At 36.9% G+C, this 24,233-nt stretch overlaps 1 protein-coding gene across 1 annotated transcript; it reads right to left on the bottom strand.

The window, feature by feature from the left end:
• Positions 1-613: 613 nt before the first annotated feature.
• Positions 614-23,964, bottom strand: LOC108669725 (transcription factor Sox-8). The gene is made up of 2 exons (XM_018157130.1): positions 23,744-23,964; positions 614-3,061 (listed from the first exon to the last, which is right to left on the bottom strand). The coding sequence occupies exons 1-2, from the start codon at positions 23,858-23,860 to the stop codon at positions 1,376-1,378; spliced, it is 1,803 nt and encodes a 600-aa protein (XP_018012619.1). The 5' UTR covers positions 23,861-23,964; the 3' UTR covers positions 614-1,375.
• Between the last annotated feature and the right edge of the window lie 269 nt (positions 23,965-24,233).

Genomic DNA, 24,233 nt, shown 5'->3' with positions numbered 1-24,233 from the left:
CACGAAAAATAGAATCCTATATTAGGATAACTTGAGTTTAGATCCAATATTTATTGGCTAACCATACATGCATGTAAATTATAATTCAATCTCATTTGATGCCATTTTCTGGAGGTTTAAATCACTAATTATAGTTCCCCCAACAGGTGCAGGTGAAAAGAGAAATGAAGCCTAGAACAATTATTCGAATGTCAATCCGAATAATAATTGAATGTCAAGACCATGAAGTATTGCTAACAATCACCTATGATAAAACAGTTAAGTTATTGATAAGTGGCGATAATATTTTTGAGCAAAATTAAGTGGGAAGAATACATGAAATGTTTAGGAAATTAGAATTTCAGAAAATTCTTTCAACGAACTTTGTAATATAGAATTTAATTGTCACTTCACAAATACATACTATATTTTAGTCTCCAATATCATATTGTAGTGTCCAACAGAATATAGTTAAGTGTAATTTTACTTCTAAAGCGAAATTTGCTTATGATCAATTACGCGCAACGAAGATTAAACGCTTTGAAACTGCGAGTTGCTTCTCTTCTTGTTCCCTAATTTCTTCTCAACGCCTCTAATGGACATGCATAATAAAAATATGAATACATACTTTATATTGTGTAGTCAAAAAGATAGATAATTTAATAGGTCAGCATTCTCTGCTTCGTAACTTTTTTATTTGTATATTTTATCCTTCAGAACACATCAACTTATCATAATGTAAACAATTGCACTTTCTTCGTCAAAAACTTGTTTCCTGCATTTACATACTACGACAAAATAACAGCAGTGATTGGGCTTATGAAAAATTATATTTAAATTTAACATCCTGATAACAACTTTTATTTTCAACTCCTAAACCTACAACCAAATGAACGTTCTGATAAATGTAAAGTTTATCAATCGTAGCATGAAAAGATTTCCAGAAAATATTAAGTAATTTTAGGAAGTAATTGATGTAACCAATGTGCGTATAGCGAGCTTCGTAGCATTTAGATTAGGATAGAGATTTTTTGGTGGACGGGGTGGGAGATATTTTGGTAGGCTAATCAATTATTTATTTAATTCTTGGTTTTAAATTACAATAACTTTAGGCATTAGTGCCGATATGCGCTCTAATAATTTACATATTGCAGTCCTAGCAGTAATTATTAATTTGAACATTGAACAAAGCGGCGAGAAAATTGCACCTGACAATATTCTGGCGATCCAAGTGAAAACACTGAACAATGATTGTGAACTTTTGCCTTGTAACTAAGCTTATCATTATCACGTAAACTTCTTGCTGATATTTCCTCGGCAAACAGTAACTGCTGAAGATAACTCAAACTCACTCAGTTATCGTTTATTTTAAAATGACCCAACCAATGTCTATAAATTATGAATTGATCCATGCATTCATGATTTCAAAATCTGCTAAAACATTTGAAGACGTCGCGGAATTTAGATTCACACGTAACCATTGCTCTTCTTTAGACTTCTGGTAATTTAGATCATTTTCCTCCAGAGACTCGAGCTTCACGGTGAACTCTGAGCTCATCGGGATCAATTCGGTCACTCCAATATTATCCAAATCATCAAGAGTTGCAGCACCGTTCTCCTTGGGCTCTGTTTTTATGGCAGGTTTATCAGCCACAGAAACATGATTCGATGCTTCTCCAGTTGCAGGGTTGGAATGGTGTGGGGGTTGTGAGGCAGCTGGTGAATTTTCTGCTGTCATTATTAGGCGATTTTCCGCGACAAACACTTCGCAGGATTTATTGCCAGCCACGTCATAGGATTCATGAGCTTTACTTGTATGTGAAGAAGACATATATTCTGATTGGCAAGCTGTCTGGTAATGAGGGTCACTGTCCAGATTGAAATATTGTTGTGTTTGTTGGTGCTGCTCTGAATGTGTCAAATGGTTGGGGTAATGAGTTGACGAGTGATATTGGTGGTTATAGCGGAAATCGGTTTGAGGTAGCTTATACGGGTGATAACGACTATAATCAGCATAATGACCGAAACGTCTAGGGTTACTTGGATAAAAGTGGGAACTTTGATGATTTTCATCGGAAAGATTTTGGTGTTCACTATGAACTTTCTGTAATGAACATGCAGAAGATCCCAAAACAGTTCGCGGCATCGCTTGATCGGTAGAATTGAAATAGTGTGGGCCGTAAGACGAAGCAACCATTCCATGATTAGGAGTCGATGCAAAAGCGCAGGAACTTCTGTTCGCTTGTTGCGAAGTGTCCACCGGCTGCTTATCCATTACCTGATAATTTTTCCGGTAATCTTCCTGTGCTGAAAAAGAATTGGGCGAACCAAGTAACGATTTGAATGACCAACTCGCCGACGTATCTGCTTCAATTTTTACATTTTCACAAATATTCATGGGTGCATTTGACTCTCCGTTCGCAAAAGGATTTGTCGGCTTGACGAAGCCATTGTAGTTGATTTTATAGAAATAATCTTGATTTCTGTTGTTATGGGGCTTATGAAAACTGGGACTAGACTGGCCGATTGTTGGAGGCTTGCAGGTCCTATTAGACGGATCTTCAAAACCAAAAGCACTCTCGGGGGAATCGGGAAGTTCTGCCGATGGGCTTGCGGGTGGTTGACGATGAGGAGAAGTGGGGGTTAGGGGAAGAGACCATGAATCTATTTCATCCGCCCCGTTCCCTTTGGGGCAATTTGACACACCCATTCTCGGCCGCTCCATGCTCCCCAGTTCTGACTTGACGCAATCTTTGAGCATCATGCCAATATTAGACAGTTTTGAAATTTTCCCTCCATGACGGTCATTGATAGTTTTGAGAGGATCTTTTCCTTTCTTCCGAGGTCGGTATTTATAGTCAGGGTATTCCCTACTGTGGAGTTGTTTTAGACGCTCTGCCTCTTCTCTGTATGGCTTCCGTTGTTCTTCTGTTAAGATTTTCCATCTTCGGCCAAGTTGTTTAGATATTTCCGCGTTGTGCATATCGGGTGCAAATTTTACTATTTCCCTTCGTTCCATCTGAGACCAAACCATGAATGCGTTCATCGGACGCTTGACGTGGTTAACTGGATGCTTTTTCGTCTGCAACAAAAGAAATTTTCAAATTAGAAAAAAATTCTATTAACATTTTAATTAAATAATAAAATCTTGAGTGAAAATTTTCCTTTCTAGATATCTCTCCGAGATGGAAGATCACATTAGTAGAGAGAGAATTGCATAGGAGTGGCTGAAGAAACTGTGAACATTATAAAAAAATCATCACGTACAGAGAATAACTAAAAGAAGCTCAATAGTAGAATGCACGCATCCACCTGTTTTATTCGGCACATCTATCAACTTGATTAACGTCACTCTTAATCGAACAAAAAAATTACGAGCTGAATCAAAATTGTTACTCTCTTCATGAAGCAAACCGACATATATCCAATTAAGGAAACATAAACCATTCTTCGTCCGCGAAACCCAAACATTCAGGGTACGTGGCTCTCCTTGCCGTGTTTGTGCAGAGCAGAAGTCTCATTGTTTACCAAAGGAACAAGAACACGAGCACTTCTTGAATTTTCCTCGGCACAGTGAGTGAGCCGACTGTTAGTCTTCCTCTGGCGCGCCGCATAACTCAGGTGAGAGTTCCCGCCTTCTCATTTCGATGTCAATACTTCTTCACGGAAGCATGCAGCTCTATTTTATTAAAACGACAGCCTGTGATAATAGTTCACCCTGCTGCTGACTATGGTGATAAATTAGCCTTACTCATATGCGAGCGCGATCAATCGCCGGACACGGCAGTATCCAGAAGTCAAGCCATTAGTGTTGTGAAGGTATACGCAGGACGTTTGTTTTGGCGACGTCGTTGTTGATTCAGGGAAAGAGCTATTTGAGAAGGCGGCGCTCAGGTGTATTGTGCTCGTACTGAAAGCTATTTTCTTTTAGCACTATTAGGTCATTACTCTCGACCTGAGCCTCTAATATCCCAGGGCGAGCAACGCTGTTCCATCATGCACGTTCCGAGACTAGCGCAATGTCTCTGAATTATTTAATGGAGTAAACTCCTGATTACTCAGTCAGTTTCCTTCCTTTTATTAATTAGTAGGCATTGACGGCTAGTGCTTTTTTTAGAGCGAAAAGGTTTTGAACAATTAGCATTTTTTAAATCTGTTTCCCGTTTCTTGTTTATTTCCTAATACTATATGATTCTAGTATGGCTGGATAGAAAATAATCAGCACTGTTATCAAAAATTTAATCATTAGAAGTAATTCCGACTCGAAGCTGGTTAATCGGTTCTTGAAATTGTTTTATTGTTGATATTTTGGCTTAATTTCAAATCAACTGAAGTTGCAAGGGCCGTAGTAAGTAGTTTTTTGCTGCAAGTTATGCTTGTCATAGTCTTCCATTCTAAATTCCCGGAATATGCCGACAAATTTATGTTACATACCAGAAAACTATTTGAATTAACAGAAAATCAACATCAGACATATATTGGAATAATTTCAAGCGTAATTTTCTTTAACTCAATCGAAAAGAATCCAAAATTTATTAACTGAATGGAATGTGGCATGCGTGGCATAATTCACATTTGTACAGGATTTCACGGCGCTGACAAACGGTGTTGACTAAGAAATTTCTTTATGATCTTTGGTTGCTTTGATGCATTGCTGCTGGGACAACGCTGTCCAGCCCAGCGGTCATCGCCCTTAATTAATACGACAAATTCATTTTAGCTACGTACGTGGAATAGTTCCTACGTGGAACTACTCGCCCTTAGAAGTCAATGGTATCGCCTACCATGATGTACCATAGTGCATGGTGCAGGGGATCAACATCTGGCACCATGATGTACCATAGTGCATGGTGCAGGGAATCAACATCTGGGACCATGATGTACCATAGTGCATGGTGCAGGGGACCAACATCTGGGACCATGATGTACCATGGTGCATGGTGCTGGGGACCAACATCTGGCACCATGATATACCATGGTGCATGGTGCAGGGGATCAACATCTGGGACCATGATGTACCATGGTGCATGGTGCAGGGGACCAACATCTGGCACCATGATGTACCATAGTGCATGGTGCAGGGGACCAACATCTGGCACCATGATATACCATGGTGCATGGTGCAGGGGATCAACATCTGGGACCATGATGTACCATAGTGCATGGAGCGGGGGAGCAATATCTGGGGCCAGGATGTGCCATGGTGCATTGCGAGGGGGATCTTAAGGCAAAGCAATTTAACGTACCCTACTTGACCCAAAGCGATGTACTACCCTATACACCCAACTTGACGCTAACATACCCTGCTCGACACAAAGCTGCGTACACAATATGATGTAATGCTACGTACGTTATATGTACTTGACGCAAATTAAGCAATTTACCCCCACTTGAGTAGGGTAAATGCTTGGCGACATTTAGCCCATGCTTTAAAATGCTAGGGTAACTTTGCGACGTTTAACCCATTTTTTGCGATATAAAACATAATTTTGTAACGCACTTCTTGGTGCATATTATTATCGCAAACCCATTACATTCAATTTATGCTCTCCCTATCATTCTCCCTCTCCCTATCCACATCATGATCATTTCGACGTCACTGAAGCGCTGTGTACATAGAACTTGTGAATTAATAATTGTTGTTGAATTATTAATTCACATCGATTAATTAGTGTGAATTAATAATTGTTGTGAATTAACAACAATTATTAATTCAATTCACATTCAACAATTATTAATTCACAACAAGTGAATTAATAAATTGTTGTTGGTCAGTTCTTCTCACATTCACTGATCGTGTTCTGGAAATAATGACCGTATGCAAATACAATTCAAAATTAATCTATGTATTTTATTCTGAATAAATATTTATTTACTTACATCATTATGTGGTATGAGGCCGATTTCTTTATGTTTACATTACGAAATGACCCTTTTATTACATGCAGTCTATTAGTGCTTTATTTTCTAGCCTCATCTTCTGTATTTTTATCTGTTACTAGCTGCCACTGACCTGTCATTACCGCAGCTTCCGTCACTAGCTATCACTGGCTTCATATTAATTGCGTCTAGATAAACGTTCCAACTATACATGCACTTTTGCTGTTTGAACGTTGAGGCTGTGTTAATTATGCTAATTTGTGCTTTGAAAGCATGTGCTGGCTAGCCTGACTACGATAGAGGCCAATACTAGAATGTAAACACTGTCTTGTATATATATCGAGGTGCCGTTCAGTTATTTAATTGCAATAAATACTTCTTCCAAACATTAATGACAAATCATTTCAGTGACATATTTTACATTCTGTATCGGAGGTAACATAGTTTTTTTATCTAAAATCAACTGTATTGAAGTTTTTTAGTATTCACTCGCCACTATTCACCCTTCAGGCCACATGCATTAAATTTCTAGAGCGTGCATTACAATGTGCGTTCATTGACTGGCATGTTCTTCTCTGTACAGCCACAGTAAAGCTAACAACTCTAATTCATTGTGAAATGATCGAAGGCAGGCCAGGCACCGTGAAGTGCTGCATTCATGTTGTTCAATGGCCTCGGCTGGTCAGGCTTAACTCTTTTCTATAAGAAATGAAAATACCTGACAATTACCCACAGGAATATTGCACAAAAGCTCGGCAGAAAAATGACAGAGCAAGTATCGACCTGAGGCGGTGAGCACCGCTGGGGCTTCTAAAGCAACGTTTGCTTCTTCAGCTCACACTCTGTAGGGCAACTACAATATTGGTTTAGCACGTGGCTTAATTAGGGCTGTGTGTGCCTACAGTTGGTACTTCTTGTAGGTGTATAGTAAATGCCATGAACACGTAGCTTGCAAGTTTAGCTTTGATTTTACGATAATGCAGCGCTTTAGAATTGTGCTCACCAACCGTGTTCATTGCTTCATTCTTTATGGCTTGGAAATTTGGCTTTTTAGAGCTAATGATTGAATGATCTATTTGTAGTATGACGATGTCATTATAATTGTCAGCGCATATTTGCCGTAATTACTGATTGTTATTACTCAGACAAACATTACTTGTACATATTATAAATTACACGTGTGGCCCACCGACTGACGCACAGGCTTCCGCCAATTATTCCGCATGCTAACTCACCAGGCTCTGAGTTCTGGCCTTGTAACTATAAATTTAGATACTAATTACTTTACAACTTTATTTAATAATTTACTAGATACTACTAATTTAATATAACTACTAATAATTTACTAGATACTAATTTAATAATTTACGTTTTAATAATCTCTACTTGATGTCATTTTCTCACTCACTTGATGTGATATAATTGATATTTCTGCGAATTTTGCCCCAGCTATCATTTCTTGACATTGGATTGGCCAATTCTGATGAATTGCGTAATGAGAAGAGACTTGATAGAGCATTGAACAAAAAATGTTTAATTCTTGAGCATGACTTTTTGAGCACCCGTAAGGGTAGCACTTCCTTGGTTCCTATGGATCAAGTCATTCACTGTCACAATCATACGACTCAATTCTACGCTACTGCCTTGTACATTGCATGATGTATAGGACAGAATATATAAGCATTTTATATATAGCAGCACTTATGTGTCAATTTACAACAAATATGCAACATATGCAATTTTATGCCTGCAATCGAATTGAGCAATATATTTAATAGCTTATGAAGTGACGCAGACGAGATTAGTCATGACTCAAATTATTCATCGGCTGTAATCTCTTCGTTGATATTCCTTTTATTGATGATTTTACTTATAGGTAGAGTTTTGTGCTGTTATCTAGCTGACTCTTAATTGGTAGCTTTCTAAGGTCAGTGATTGACTCGGAACTTTTCTCTCCGCTAGCCAATACTGCACAAAATTTACGAACTCGCATTTACGATAGATTGGCGACCATTTCAAATAAATTTGTAGCAGTATTCGTTCAATATTCATGTATCTCGATTTTATATGTAAAAAACTCGGTCATTAAACGATTTGGCGTCATAACGAGCATATGTTCAGAGAATGTGTACTACTTTATATGGTTGTTTTAGACAAATATTCAGCTTTATGATCTTAGTTTGCTTCGTTGGATGCATTTTTCCATAGCATAAAATCTTACTTAATCGCTGTTCTCTCAACGACGCCTGGAAATGAAGGCTTCTCAAAGCATGGTTGAGATTAATTTTAAAAAGTTATTTATTGTAAGATTGATAGATTATTTAGATGTATTATTTATTTAAAAATGCAATTGTTTATTGGTAGTAGGGAGTGTAGAGATTAATTGGGCTGCACATTTCATTTTGGAATTCAACCCAAGTTGAATTTCAATTCCAATTAGGTAAAATTTGTATTAGATAAAACATCTAAATAAAAATTAAAAAATAAGCTATAAGTGCTCTCGAGGATAACTCAGAAACAGAAAAATCTTTGAACTTTAATAAATTTTATAGATGAAAAAATTAAACGTGAAGGCATTGAACAGCAATTTGAGGGATACTGCAGCCTAACTCGGGAGTGATTGGGATGATTTGGGGCGTCACAGTATTTCTGCCATGTCGAAAAACGTAAATATAAAATAAATATATAATAATATAATTATTTATATATAATATAACATGATATAATATAGGTAATATATATAATATAATATATAATTAAATAATAATGTAATTATTATTATATAATCAAATTATACAATAAATATATATAATTTTAATCCAACGCGCGTGAAGTTTTTAAACTTTTGGAGCGATATTTATTATTTATAAATATCGCTTATCGGCGCGCGTTGACCTGACCGCTGGGGACACCGCGCGTTGACCTGACCGCTTTGGACGCCGCGCGTTGACCTGACCGCTGGGGACGCCGCGCGTTGACCCTGTCTCTTATACACATCTAGATGTGTATAAGAGACAGACGTGGAACTACTCGCCCTTAAAAGTCAATGGCATCGCCCTTAATTAATACGACAAATTCATTTTAGCTACGTGGAATAGTTCCTACGTGGAACTACTCGCCCTTAAAAGTCAATGGCATCGCCCTTAATTAATACGACAAATTCATTTTAACTACGTGGAATAGTTCCTACGTGGAACTACTCGCCCTTAGAAGTCAATAGCATCGCCCTTAATTAATACGACAAATTCATTTTAGCTACGTGGAATAGTTCCTAAGTGGAACTACTCGCCCTTAGAAGTCAATGGCATCGCCCTTAATTAATACGACACATTCATTTTAGCTACGTGGAATAGTTCCTGCACCTAACGGTGACCAATTGGTGATACTAATGACCCTTCTCGGTTATGTGTGACAAAACCTTTACGAATTCTGTGAACTTCATGGAAAATGGGAGTTCAGTGTACTGGCTACAACGCTAGGACCATGCTGACCTAATTGATATTTCGCCTTTTCATGATAATCGGAAAATTTAACCCTGAAATTTAAGAGCTCAATGTTTTGTTCAAATTTGAACGCGGAAGAATTGTAATCGTCTGTTTTTTTTTTTTTTTGTAATCAGATCGTTTGAGATATTTTGTGATCTAATTCAACGTGTTTTTAAGCAATGTTGAGATACGAGCTGAGCTAAATTACTCATTTCTTCTTTCAATTTTCACTCCTTAATATGTCTTGTGAACGTCTAATGCACACTTCAACAACCGGATTGATCAAAACAGTTGGCAAATTCGAGGAGCCTGGAGAATTATTTTTAAATTTGGTATAAACTTACGTGAAACTCAGTTTGAAAGTTAAACTTGTAATAATTAGAATCGCGCACAACAAACATGCACTGCTATAACTCCAGTGCAATCGCTACCGAACGTTTCTACAAATAGCGAAAATGGTAAATTCAACCCAACTTCTTCCAGGTATCCAACTAATATCTACTATCCGTTTAATCGCATATCATTCGGACAACGAAGGCATCACTTTGCTAACAAAGCAGAACTAATTTTTTGCAACTCGTCGAAGATTTGACGGGAGGCCCGCAAGCAGATGATGTGCTGGTGTGTAGGCAGGAACACAGGATGGTTTATTAGGCAGAACATTTTTTTCTCTTCAGATCAAACGAGTACTCGTTACCCTCCATTAGATGATTAAGATGGACCAAGAAACTTCTCGTCGCACACGTGAAGTGACTCGCGATTGTCGCCTGCTTGACACTCACTTCATTCAACGGCTCCCGAAGCATTCAAAAAGTCAATGGCTTCTCCGTAATCTAGATGCATAATCTATAAAGTTTGACGGACCTGCTAAAGACTTGAGAAAATTGTGGTTTCACGTGACAAAGTTTACTCTTCTTCGCTCACGCACAATCATTGTCCCGAGTACAAAAAGTGGTCACGGCGAAAAAAAGTCTCATGTATATTCGAAACCCAAACATCATGCAGTGCTCAAGCTAAGTAAAAATTATTCTTTACTCTAGGCGACCGGTAACAGCCAGACACGTACTTCTTATTAAGAAGATGGTGGGTGTGGTTATTTTACCTGATCGTTTCTAAATAAAAATGTGGTTTCGTTTTCAAGTTTTCGTGAAGTTGTGCTAAGCTTTCCAATTCTCGAAACGTATATAAACTAAAAAATTCGAGACATCCTCCAGTTTATCCGTTCAGAAAATTGCATGTATATATTTTTTGCAGTACCAGAGTCCAATTCTAATCTAGAAAGGCGTCTGGCACCTCGTACTATAACCATGCATGATGAATCAACATGTAATGTCACCAGAATTAATCGCCCGGTCCTTTCGGTGCATGCAACATACTGAGATGATATGAACCAACTTAATGGTAACGTTATAAGAATATTATCCTTCTTCGCATCGATCCTTAGCACAATCAAGGTTCGGGCTTCATTTACGAGCTCCTGAAGCTTCAGCAAACGCTGTCAACTATAAATACACAATGAACAAAAACACGCGGTAATCGGATTAAGTGGCGTTCTGCAGGAAGCAGAGCCCTCATCGGTTATTTGCAGTGCAATAGAGCGGTGTCATTTACAGGACCTCGATACTAAGACAAGTCCCTCGTATAAGGAGTTGGTTTTGACGACGTCCGAGCTGGCAGCGCCATAGAAAAAATAATAATAGGATCGAATAGAGAATAAGTCTGCATAGCAGAAGCGCGTGTTTGATGCACGTAAAAAGTGTCACCTGCGGATGGTTATTGCTCATAAAGGACGCATGTTTTGTTTGATCTGTGATGTCCTGTCTTAACGATAACTCTTGTCTACGATGGGCCACCGTAACTAGAATAAGAGCTAATTCAATGCTGGCAAATGATGGACATTCAAAGTACGTCTTCAGTTAAGAAGTTTTTCGCAACTTAATCGCAAATTAACATTAATTGGAGTTAAATTATCAAAATTTTCTGCGAATGTCTCGTGGGGATGCAAAAGCAAGATTACATCATGTACGAGTAATCATGAAGCATTGTGGAGTAAATCCTAATTTTTATTTTCAGTGATCTATAAAAAATATTTTTTTGCTATCAGTATAATGTTAGTATGACTTCTATTATTTGCAAGTAATACTGACTGTAATGCTTAGCATAAGCGCTAAGCATCGAGCATCAAACGCTAAGTTTTCCTTTTACTTAATTTAAATCTAAAGTTTAACCAATTTATAATTGGTAATAATAATAATATAATAATTCCAATAATTAACCTTTAAAGTTCCAATTATGAGGTGCGGCTCTCTAACAATCAAATATTCTTCCTCTCGTGTCACAGAGTCATTCATATTCGGCTACATGATAACTTGAATATATTCGATTTTAAAAAATATCAGGACATTATTCTGCAAATTAACTAGATGCAAATTCTAGTGCTGCTGTAACAGTTATACAAAATAAAGTTTGTATATGTATGATAAGTTAGGAAGAAAATAATTGCTGGCAAAAGAACAATGTTCATTTGAAAATGTATGCTTTCGTGACACTTCGGTATGATTCACAGCCAACTTCCCGTGAACTCATTTTCAGGCCAATTTTCTGCGTTTAATTGAAAGTCTACTACGTGACGAAGATTGCTTCGGCAAACATGAGGAACAATTTAAGTGAATATAAATTATCCCGTTAATACTCGACGTGACAGTTAGTCCGTCCATGTAACTCGGGCCTGTTCAAACAATATAAAATTATCCTCATATTAGATTTCCAGTGTCAGATCATGCGTTGATACGAGACCACTTCTGTTGACTCGAGACGCTCGTCATGATGCCCACACCTTGCACACAGAACACCGTCACCATCGTTCATGCAAAAGAAACACTATATATTATCTAGGTAGAGATTATGCCTGTGTCTACATAGCAATTTTTCGAGCACCAAACAAAAGTTGATAAGAAAACTGATTGGTGAGGCCGGTTGTGTGTACTCGGCGATGACAGTGGCGTGTCATCTCTGTGTCACTTTTGACAAGTCCGGCGTAATGTTAGCTTGAGAAGGCGTAGCTAATAGCAGGACTCTGGCAAGCTTTCATAGCTCATAGGTGAGTTTAGGGCGCTCGACATGCAGAGTTCCGATTCATCAAGCGAAGAAAGTCTCTTTAAACTCCTGGTAAAAAACTCGTGCAAATCTTACCTGGCACTTCGGGTGATTAGGATATTTTAAAATTGACGCTTCTCTCATCGTAATCACGAGCGGAATTATACGGCTCTGGTTTTTACGATGTGTTTTTCTAGGTCGGTTTTGAGAGAGTTGCTTTGTTGATTGCATCATTCATGAGAACGACTCACGCGCCACTCCTTCGGTGCGCTTCTCTACAAGATTACCTCTACAAGATTAAAATTTAATTTGTTTACTCCTGATTAACCTACACTCTTTCTTAACGCTTTACGAGTAAATTATTTATCTTATCAAGAATTTCAATTCCCAAGTGAAAGACAATGCCGTCCATCTTTACCACTCGCTATTGAGTCCTTGGCATTAAATAGAAAACATTTGTGAATCATTGGGATTTAAAAAATATTTTGGTAATCAGCTTCAAGTTGTCTTCGTCCATATATCGTTAGTTGGAGCTCATCAACAAATATCAATATAATACATTTTAAATTCGAGCATTTTACCAACATTTTTGTTTATTTGAGTGCCTTCTATTGAACGTCATTCCCGAGTAAACGATATGTAATATTTGAATATTAAATTAGAAGAACTATAATATCTGAATAATATCTTGGCCCAGTTAAGTGGACTGTAGCGTGAAACAATAGCATTTCTTGAAGCTAGCCGCTACTGGAGCTCCATAGATATTATATTCGCCCATAATTCGATGAAATATTTATTTTTAACCACTTTTTACTCAAAAATTTCGATTTATGCAGGTGATTTGATCATGTTGCGCGTTGGTTACAAACATGCTTAGAGCTCATCATTCACTAAAAGAAAACTTTTCTTATCGCATTATAAATCTGTAACAAACTTCCCTTATATGTCATAGACTATCGCACCTTCAATATTAATAACTTAGCCTATGGCGAAATTCATCTATCAATACATCCTCTAATTTTCGAGCAACTAAGCAACTATGGCTGTTTAATTATTGCATCGCTTGCAGGCATCGCCGTTCTTTTTTGTAGGACAACTGCTGGCTTAATAAGGACGACGCCGGAACGATGTTATAAAAGCGTCACTTATTACGATGATGAATAGCATCTCACTGCCCCAAATAATTCCTTGTACAAACACGGCGTCTCGAGGTAAACGCGCGTGATTTGTTGGATACACTCGATGCAATATTGCTCTTGACGCTACGTAGAAAAACTCCGATTGCCTGTCATTAAGCTATCTAAATGAGATAAGGATAAATACTCTTCCCTCGCACTCTGCATGTTCGGTAGCTCGTAAGCAGCGCCAATCGATTGGATGTCGTTTCGTTCACGCTGCACACGATCGGTGCCAGATAATGATTGGTATGGGGGAGGTCGGGTGAGACGATGTGCAGATTTTCCGCCATGAAATCGGTGAAGTGGCGTGTGAATTTAAGGAGATGGATTGATTTATTTTGCGTTGTTTGTTTAATATATTATTGGAAATTAACTATATGGTGCGAGGCCAGATAATGATTAGTATGGGGGAGGTTGGGTGAGACGATGTGGTGATTTTTCGCCATGAAATCGGCGAAGTGGTGTGTGAATTTAAGGAGATGGATCGATTTATTTTACGTTGTAAATCCAATATATTATTGAAAATGAACTAGGTGCGAGAGAGTTGTAAATTTCATATGGAGGGTAAATATACTGCTCTTTTATGGAGCGGTACTCCAATTTCATAAAACTGAAAGTTTTAAAACATTTTCAAATCTTAGCCTAGCAATTCTGATACACCATTTCTGATCCCTCGCATCAAATTTCGTTTCGCTTGTACATTGTGAAGTTGATTAATATGTTGATGTACCAAAATTACGTCTGACCAATATTTAAATAATACCCGCTGTGCCTCCAGACACCAAATGATCATTAAAATTTATTTCTTTTGGAAACTATTTTTTTCGCGAATGCAAAAAAAAAACATTTCACTCAATTTCAGCAAACAAGTTTGTACTGCCAATGGTCTAATAATTACAACCGTTTACTAATGTGGGAATCAAGTTTGGTTAAAGATATGAGGAAGTTCGGATGTGAAAGTTAAATAATCATCAGACGCTCGCGATAACGAAAAAGTAAAAGGGTGATAAAAATTAAATGTATATTAAAGCTGCGAGTCTAACGGCAAGAAGTCGTGGATTATTATCAGTAAAGAATAAAAAAAAACGAAAAAATATTTATAAATTATTTCGTTTAGAGATGAAAGCCTGCCTAGCTTGCGTATGAGAAAAGAGACTAATTTGCCCACTGTAAACTGAACTCTCGGATGCGAGAGATAGTTATCGTTTCAAGGTTGTTTACATTATCACAAATTCATTTTAATACTTGATTGTATATACGATCTAGAAACAAAGAGTCTACACGCGTCAAATTGATAGCAGGTAAAGTACTGGAATCAATTATAAAATATGTGCACTTTCATTGCATTTGACGGCTATATCACCGAGAAATAATTACATTTATTACGCCCCTCGTCAATACTTGTGGCAGAGCCAAGGTAATTTTCAGTACCGATCGAGGTTAGCTTTGTACCCATGGAGCACAGCAAACGTTAATTTGAACATTTAGTGTTGACACTTGATTCATCCTTGTCAAGCGTCAATTGGAGTGATCATTATAACAGCATGTGGTTATATGAAATGTCAAAAATTCGTCGCTTCTGTTCCGCGATGCATACGTTATTAAACTAGTGAGAAAATATCAGCTTCGACTTCCTTGAGAGACACAAGCAATTCAATGACAGTATATAGCGACCATGTGGCTTTATGAGAGCTTATCATTGACTATTTATTTCGAATTTTAAACGAATTTCAAAATTCGAACGAAAATTTGAATTTTGTAAGCAATTCATGCGACTTTCTCGTGGGTGATGCATGACGTGCCTCAACTGAATATTACTCATTTGCATCGCACGCTGCTTGTCTGGGGCAGTTTAACTCAGCTGTGAACATTCAATAAGTATGAATTTTGTTTGTTAATAATTAAACTGATAAATTATCAACCTGGCAGTAACTCAGCCTTAACAATGAATGAATATCGGAACTCAACATGCATTTGCTCTGTAAAGAGCCTGCTCATGTAGAATTTCTTCAGTTCCATCATTTGATGATTCAGACATTTTAAATTATAACTCTTCGTAAAATCGTTGTACAAACGTGGATGAAATAATACCTCCGTGCAAGACTTCTTAATTGTTCGAGGTTTGTTACCGTTTGATGTTTTATTAATATCAAATGAATGATGTTTCACGAGGACAAGCATTCTTAATTGTTCGAGGTTTGCTACAGTCTCATTAATATAAAATGAATGATGTTTCACGAGGACAAGCATTCTTTATTGTTCGAGGTTTGCTACAGTCTCATTAATATAAAATGAATGATGTTTCACGAGGACAAGCATTCTTAATTGTTCGAGGTTTGTTACAGTCTCATTAATATAAAATGAATGATGTTTCACGAGGACAAGCATTCTTTATTGTTCGAGGTTTGTTACAGTCTCATCAATATAAAATGAATGATGTTTCGTGTGGACAAACAGTGACTTGCCGTGCAGCGCAAGCTCTGTAACCGAGCCTATACTAACAATGAGGCGTATGCTCTAATAAAGCACGTGTTCACTCGATGACTTTAAATAAGAGAGGCCAGTAGGCCGATGTTATCGTTTAATGGTCATCACAAAGTTATTGCTGTGTTCTGAACGTGATTTCAGATTCACTTTGACTCGAAAAAATCAACCAACTTGATAGCAAAATGCTAATATTTCGTGATGTTAGTTTTCATGGACGATTAATTTTTTATTTGTGTAACCTAATTTGCAATTTTGATGCACATTTTCACAACTAATTATTTATTCAAATAAATGTCATAGGAGTCTGCATTGCGAAAAATCCCTTAGACAATTTTTAAATAATTTTTACCTGATAGTTATCATCGGTAATCATTAGGTACCTTTTTATATTTTGTATGTTATTAAAGAGTAATTAATGTGTATATAGATTGCCAGCAAAATTCAATAGTCGAGAAATAATTTTTAATTCAGTGCGTTCTTTCCGCATTCGAGGTATAACATTTTAACCTTAGAAATAAAATCAACTTTCACTTCAGATCTGTCTACGTGTCTAGCAAAATATTAATAAGAATTTCATATATTCAAAATTGCAGTTACACCTTACGCTCCAACAAAGGACTCCAGCGTGTAGAATCACTTGCCCACGCTATACGTTTTCTAAACCATGCATTCGCTGCACAATGCTGAGAAAGAAGCGTCATTTGTATTTATACTACGGTATATAAAACAATAAAAACAAACTAAAAATTGTAAAGCGAAACGTGAATAAAGTTGTAACCGTCTTCATTTTGTAGACTATTACTTGTCACTGTATTCACAGTAATTATTGATCCACAATTCATTCCTCACTCCTCCGTATATAAGCCATCGAAAGCCATGAGGGGTATCTTATTCCATCTATATAGCCAACCGCAAAGCAACTCCAACAGCTTAAGTGAAACATGAATAATGTGCCTAGCTTCTCTTGTTGTTTTTCTCACTTTCCAAATGTCACCGAACACAGCAATATATTTTCTATTTCTCGCGATTATTAAAAATACAATATACTGGAATATGTACGGCTCAGCACTATACCTCTATACTAGTCCGAGAGCTACCATCACATATTTATTTCAAGATGCCATGGCATGTTGTAGTCACTAAGTAGGCCATATCACCGTGCCTGCCAATCACCATTTATTTGGTAGCCAACACGTCTCAAGAATGATGAGTCAAGCCTCTTATTAACGTCGCACTCGACAATTAAACGTCGTTTGGACGCTGCCTAGGCACGGCTCGCTCATTACTCGCGTACGTCATCGACTTAACGCTAAAAAATCGACCGGTTTATTATTAGTGCATAGCGTCTCACGTTATTGATCGACTCAATTCAAATAAATATCCGTAGTTCACCAATGCGATGCATATAACGGAGAAGGTTTCATCACGAGACGCTGGGAGGGCGCAGATGTGGCATGCAAGGTTTTCCGTATATCTCTACTTTTTACGTTGTTATTACAAGGTTATCCGAATCAATCAATAATAAGCAATAAAAATTTATGACGTATAATTAATAGAAAATTGTTGTTGCATCTTTAATTTATTCATGAACGCATATGGTGCTTGGGAGCCATAACATTTGTCTCGAATGAACGTCTTCGGTCCTTGGACATTTCGGTGATGACTATGAGAAGAATGTGCCAAAAGTCGAATGAATGTATGGAAATGTATGAATGAAACATTCATAATTTACTCCATACATTCATACTTTACTCATAATTTACTCCGTTTATTTATTTATGTAAATCAAAAAGACAAATCAGGCGAGATTTTCTCGCTATTTCCTCGGTTTGCTCCAGATTCAGTCTCACATCTTCCCGTCGGTGAATAGAACTTCCAGGCAGAGGGCCCCCGTATAGCTGAAGTCACGCAAGGCGGTCTGAGTGTTCAGCAGTTACTTGGAGTTTGTGCGCATTTCTGCCTTATAATGAGCACGTCAATCACGAGCTTTCACGTCAAAAATTTCACCGCTGAGCGTAAAATTTACCCCTAATAGTCCAAAAAAAGTCGCGCGGCTGAAGGATCTAATTACGCTAGTCACGCAGCGACTGCTGCGCTGCTGCTGCTCAAACATACACTACCAAGAAATTCAAGTCTATATTAAGAAGTCATAGTATTATAAATAATAATTTCTTGCGATAATGACAGTTATGTTCATATTATGAAACCATTCAATGATGTTGGGAATAGAATCATTGTGACGCTAATAACATTTTTGTTCAAATCATGCAATTATTTATTAATGTTGGGAAAAGAATCATTGGGCTCTGGTAATAAATTTTTGTAAATCGTGGACGGACGTCGAATATTTTAATGTCTTCATAGTCCTCAGCTCGTGTTGTTGGATTTGAAGCTCGTCAAAAATTTAATAAACGAAAATATTCTTTCATTTCCATTTAAGATCTGAGCTGAAGAAAAATATGGTATGGAAACGCTTCTCGATATTGGCATGACTCTATTCAAGAGTATTGAAACTGTTTACGATACTTCTTGGCTTTCCAGAACTACACACGAATGTCACTTCAAATGCCCCTGGTTTTTTGCTAATTCTTTGGTTTACACTAATTTACGCGAATATTTCTTCTGAATTCTTTCAATCATGTCATTCATAAATTATCAGTCGCTGAAAAATAATGCATGTGTTGTATTACCAACTGGAATTTGATGGTAAATCTACAAGTAAAATAATTCCCAATGAGGATATTCGATTAGAATCAACTCCACGAGAAGCTTTTTCTTCCTCTAAAATAATCAGATGACGCATAACCGAAGTGAAAATAAAGCCTTTCATTAAAATTTCGTAAGTCTTGATCTTGTCCGTTCAATTATTATTGATAGCTTAAAAATAATTTACAAAAGAATACTTCAACATTAATTTAATTATTGTGTCGATACCAGAACCTAAACCTTTTCAGGAAAACGGCACATAATAAAAAATAATAGGTCCATTAACACAAATAATTCGAGACGAGCTCTGAATAAAATGTAAGGTAGTCTTGATCGAAGGCCTTCGTCGTTTGTGTTTCATCGACTTGAATAAGTTACAGTTTCTTGGTCCTTGCCTAGCAATTATTACATTTTATTACATTTTACATTTTAATTACATTACATTTTACATTTTTTTACATTACATTTTTATTACATTTTTATTACATTTTACAATTGAAGCAACTTCGTTCGCCGACGCAAAATTACGCAATATTTGACGATCGCCTTCTGATGAGCCATTTCTGCTTGCAAGGATTTTATGTAAGAATAATCATCTATCAGCACAAGCGAGAAAATTTATGGCTGGGATCCACTGTAATCCACTGGGATCCATCAATTGATCGAATGTAATGAATATTACCTTGAATATTAGTTTTTGAAGAGTAACTTATTAATCCATTATGATGTAAACTGGGTCGCCTAGTTTGTCTCGAAAAATGAAAATAAGCACAACATTATTTGAGAGATTTTGAAGAATATTTCCTTCAAAATACAAGCGACAGATCGAAATTTTGTTCCAATGCCCATCCACGCAAAATATTCTGCACAAGAATTGTCCAATCCTTCGTAAGTGCGCCAAGTCCTAATCAAAAGTTGCTCGTAAATCAAGGCATGAAGATGAAATTAACCGTTATCAACACTTTGCAATCCGCATTCGAAGATAAGCAACAAGCCATGAGAATCTGAAAGTGTATCGGTGGGGTGGCGATAAAAGCTAGTCAGAACGCACCATGTGCCTACTTCATCGTCGATGCTGTAATGTTTCATCGAATTGATATAATCCTCATGCGAATATAATGAAGTGCGTTGCAAGCGCTCGAGCCGCACGCTTCTATATTCATAAGTCAACATTTGCAGAACCCAGTGCCATTGAATAACTCCGCCCTAATGATTCCATATTCTAATTTGTTCCGGTCTTACAAATAGCAAGATCAACAACCTCGTTGGTAATGAGCCGTCATTATTTAGCCTTTATTAAAAATGAAAAACAGGAATAAGCGAACTAAATTAAAAAGTACCTTGGAAAATCGTTCACCCCGGAATGGTAATACTTAGTATTCGTTTGATGCTAATATACCTTGAAAAGTTTGGTCAAATCTGTATATAAAATGAAAAATTTAACGACTCTCGGCATTAGTTTCATTTGAAATCGAGGTTTCCGTGAGCCCGAGTGCGAGATTGCAGCTTTATAGAAAATACGTTTGCGTGCACCTAAGTAATGGGATGACCGATCTCAATGATCCGGGTGCAAGTTCGATGTGCCTTTTATAAATTTATTTTCGTGCCGTACGCATGGGCGTACGATGAAATTGCCGGCTAGGCCGTTTTACACCTCACATTTAGGTTAAAGATTTCATAGAATTCTACTGGAACGATCGTTCGCGAAATTCCTCCCAATGACGTTATCGTTAAAGTGAACAATTTGCCCTTTAATGTTTTATCATCCGACGCTTTACAGAAATCAGCCTTGAAACATTTCAGCAGTCATGGAATCTTTTACTTTGTGATTACTTAATCCATATTAAGATATGAGTGCATCAATCCCGCTGAATTATGTTCAAAAAACGTTAGTAGACAATGAGGTGGTTTAGAGAAATTTCCATGAATTGGCGAGTATATCATGCAATTCGTCCATTACTTACAATATTAACAAATATTTTTCGAGAGTAAATAGAATGTGCGTAACATTTTGAATTCGTAAACTTACAGGAAACGAATATGTTTTTTACGATTATTTTGGTAAACAAACATATTAGTCGTGGAAAAAATTTATTGGCAGGAATAAACCGTATATATAATACGATCATTTCATTTGAATGGCTTTTGCATGCACCCCTTTGATCTCTTTATGTAATACAAAGCAGTAAGCCTATTACTTATATTTAAAATTAGAGACCATCAGCAGCCATGCAGTGTAGTCGACCTCTCATTGAAATTCTGTTATTTTTCCTGGAACTTCAGATGGTTTTATTAGTAGAGAGCCAATATCTATTTTGCATTAACATTTCATGCAATAATGCTGCATGGGCTGTTTTGGTTTTTTCTTTGTTCAACTATGATAGTCGAGAGGCCCCAGATGTCATTTTTCATATGTTCTGCACCGCATGCACTGATATAAACTGTTGGATAAACTCGTTCCAGTAAATTATGAAATCTTGAACACTAGGCAATCTACGGAATGCATTTTTAATAGAGATTTAATTTCATAGTCACGAATTACGGAAAGTATTTTTAATTTATATTTCATATCATAATTACAATTCCTCTTCCTACATAAGTTCATTAGTAACAACGACATTATATAACTTATCATCATGTTCATCATGCTATCATTAAGCTTGTGTATCATTCGAAGTTTGTCCCGCAGAAATGATAACCATGCACAAATTAGACGTGATGAACAGAAAGGTATGCTTGTATTTTGATCACCATTAACTCATGGGGCTTTTCAGGGCATACTAAATTCACTGGTCGAAAATAACTTTGGGTTAGCAGTCATATATAATTTCCAGTCTACGGTTGTGCCACGTACTATTTGAATAATTGTCAAATTTGTTGCACTGCTCCACGGTATTAAGATTAAGATCTTACACACTTGCTAGATCATCAACCGCAAAACTTTATTAAATTTTTAAAAAATTTTGTTAATATGTAAAATTTTTAAATGAAATCGTCAAGTCATTGATTGAACTCTGTAAAAATTCATTGCATGTAGCAAGGGTTCAGTTATTCCGTAATTTTAAGTTAAAATAACCGTTGAAGTTCAAGCGTCTTGAGAATTCAGCTTATAAGTCTCTCATATTGGTGAAAATAGCTACATGCACATGTTCTCTTTATATGACATAAAACCCTGAGGTTTCTCCAAATCTATTGGAGCTAAATTGATGTCATGATCATTAGTTCTGTTCTCAGGAGACTCCTTAAATTTGGAATTGAGTTTTCATTATTTGTACTCATAATGCAGACGATGAAAGGTACTTTGAGGCGTACCGTTCATTCAGTTCAATCAATCACATTCTCGTCGGGAACAAAGGAACGCAAACATCACGGCACGGATCGTGCCCCGTGGCAGTCAATGTGTCCAGCCGTTCACGAGTTTTGCGATTATGGAATAAACTAGGTTAGTTCAAGCATAAATACTTCCATGATTTTATTCACGCACTGTATTCATGAATAACCGAGTAGTGCTCCACTCAAAATGAGGATATATAAGTGGCATTGCTGATTTAATTTTGAATTTGATAATAACTTCTGGAACACTCACTTCTATAAATAGCATTGCGATAAAATAAGAATGGTAAATGTCTAGTCCATTTAGATGCACTGTAGTCACACTCAAACAATGAAATATGCAAATTCATGTTTTTCATGAAATAATATTCGGACAGAAAAAGTAATATATAAAGTACTATTTGGGCAGAATTGCGCATATAATATTTGGACAGATCTTAAATACGCAATTAATGTAAATGGGACGATATAGGAGAGTGTGAATTGACTTAATTAATTCGTAGAAGAAGAAAATTACGCAGCTTTGAAAACCAAAAACCATGTGAAGTGAAGGAAACCGAACTTTCATATTTTAATTTTAGAAACTGTAGAGTTTGTTCTGAGACTTCGTTGCTGATGTACCATCATCAGGCTCATGACATAGAATTTGAAGCCCTGAAAGAGAACTCCTTAAATGGGCAAAAGAATTCAAGTAGACTAGAGAGAAATTATTCGTCTCATTTAATAATTTTACATGATTGCTCTCACCCAATTGGTAATCTAACCTCTACGGCGGCCGAAAATGACACTAGTGTGGAGGAAAAATTAAGAGCTTGAATGACGCTAATAAAGATTCTATAGAATCCATGAGACGTTGTGAAGTGTTGGACTGTCCTCCAGTGTCCGGCTGTCATAAAACTCAATTTTGTACTCCTATATAAATATATCACATCTTTCAAGGTGTAATGAGTCATTTAGACCTGTGTGGTGCCGGACTTGGCTGAAGAAACTTAACTCATTTCAAGCACTTACGCTGCGTTGGAGTTTGACTAACCTGAGTGTCGTCGAAAGAATGAGGTTTTTAATGTTGAAAGAATGAGTTGTAGTCGAAACAATGAGGTTATATGACATATCATTTTGAGTTATAAAATTTTTTTTGAAACTCATGCGCTTCGTTGGAGTTTAACTAACCTGAGTGTCGTCGAAAGAATGAAGTTATTAACGTCGAAAGAATGAGGTGTCGTCAAAAGAATGAGGTTAAATCCTTTTGGGTTAGTAAAATCCATGCGCTTGAGAGTTTGACTAACCTGAGTGTCATCGAAAGAATGAGGTTATTAATGTCGAAGAAATGAGGTACCGTCGAATGAAGGTATATTCTTTTGGGTTATTAAAATTATTTTGCAACTCATGTGCTTCGTAGGAGTTGGACTGACCTGAGTGTCGTTGAAAAATTGAAGTTATTAACGTCGATAGAATGAAGTTTTTAACGTCGATAGAATGAAGTTATTAACGTCGATAGAATGAGATGTAGTCAAAAGAATGAGTTTATATCATTTGGGTTAGTAGTAAAATCCATGGTTATATAATAAAATCCATGCGCTTCGTAGGAGTTTGACTGACCTGAGTGGCGTCGGAATAAGGCGTAGCAGAGTTGGTGTTGACGCACAAGGAGCCGAACTGAGCTCCGGCCGAGAGAGGGAAGTCCATGGCTGAGTCTTGCCCGCTCTGCGGAAGCATCTTGTGCGCAACACTCCTCTAAAGTTGGCGATGTTTTCAGGATTCTTCTTGAGATTTTCAGAGTATAAAAGGTCCGAGACTATTTATAACAGTTTCTAATGTGCACTGGAAGATGCCTTAAAGTTTTAGTCGCGTCTAGGGAAGAATTTATTTATGTTTCTTGAAGAATAAAATGTTTGTGTCGTATCGATGCTTGATTTCCGGGAAATTTTGTTATCACTTGATGAGGTCATTGAGCAAATAGGAAATCAAATTTTTCATTTGAGTTCTAGATTTTTAGTTTAATCTAATAAAGACATTGACCTGGAACGGAACAGAGAATAATCACATCAAATTGTCACCTTGCAGAGTAAGTACTTAAAAACAAAACTAT

The sequence above is a fragment of the Hyalella azteca genome, unplaced genomic scaffold (assembly GCF_000764305.2).
Source record: "Hyalella azteca isolate HAZT.00-mixed unplaced genomic scaffold, Hazt_2.0.2 contig8117, whole genome shotgun sequence".
Lineage (NCBI taxonomy): Eukaryota > Metazoa > Arthropoda > Malacostraca > Amphipoda > Hyalellidae > Hyalella > Hyalella azteca.
This window is presented reverse-complemented; position numbering and strand designations above follow the sequence as displayed.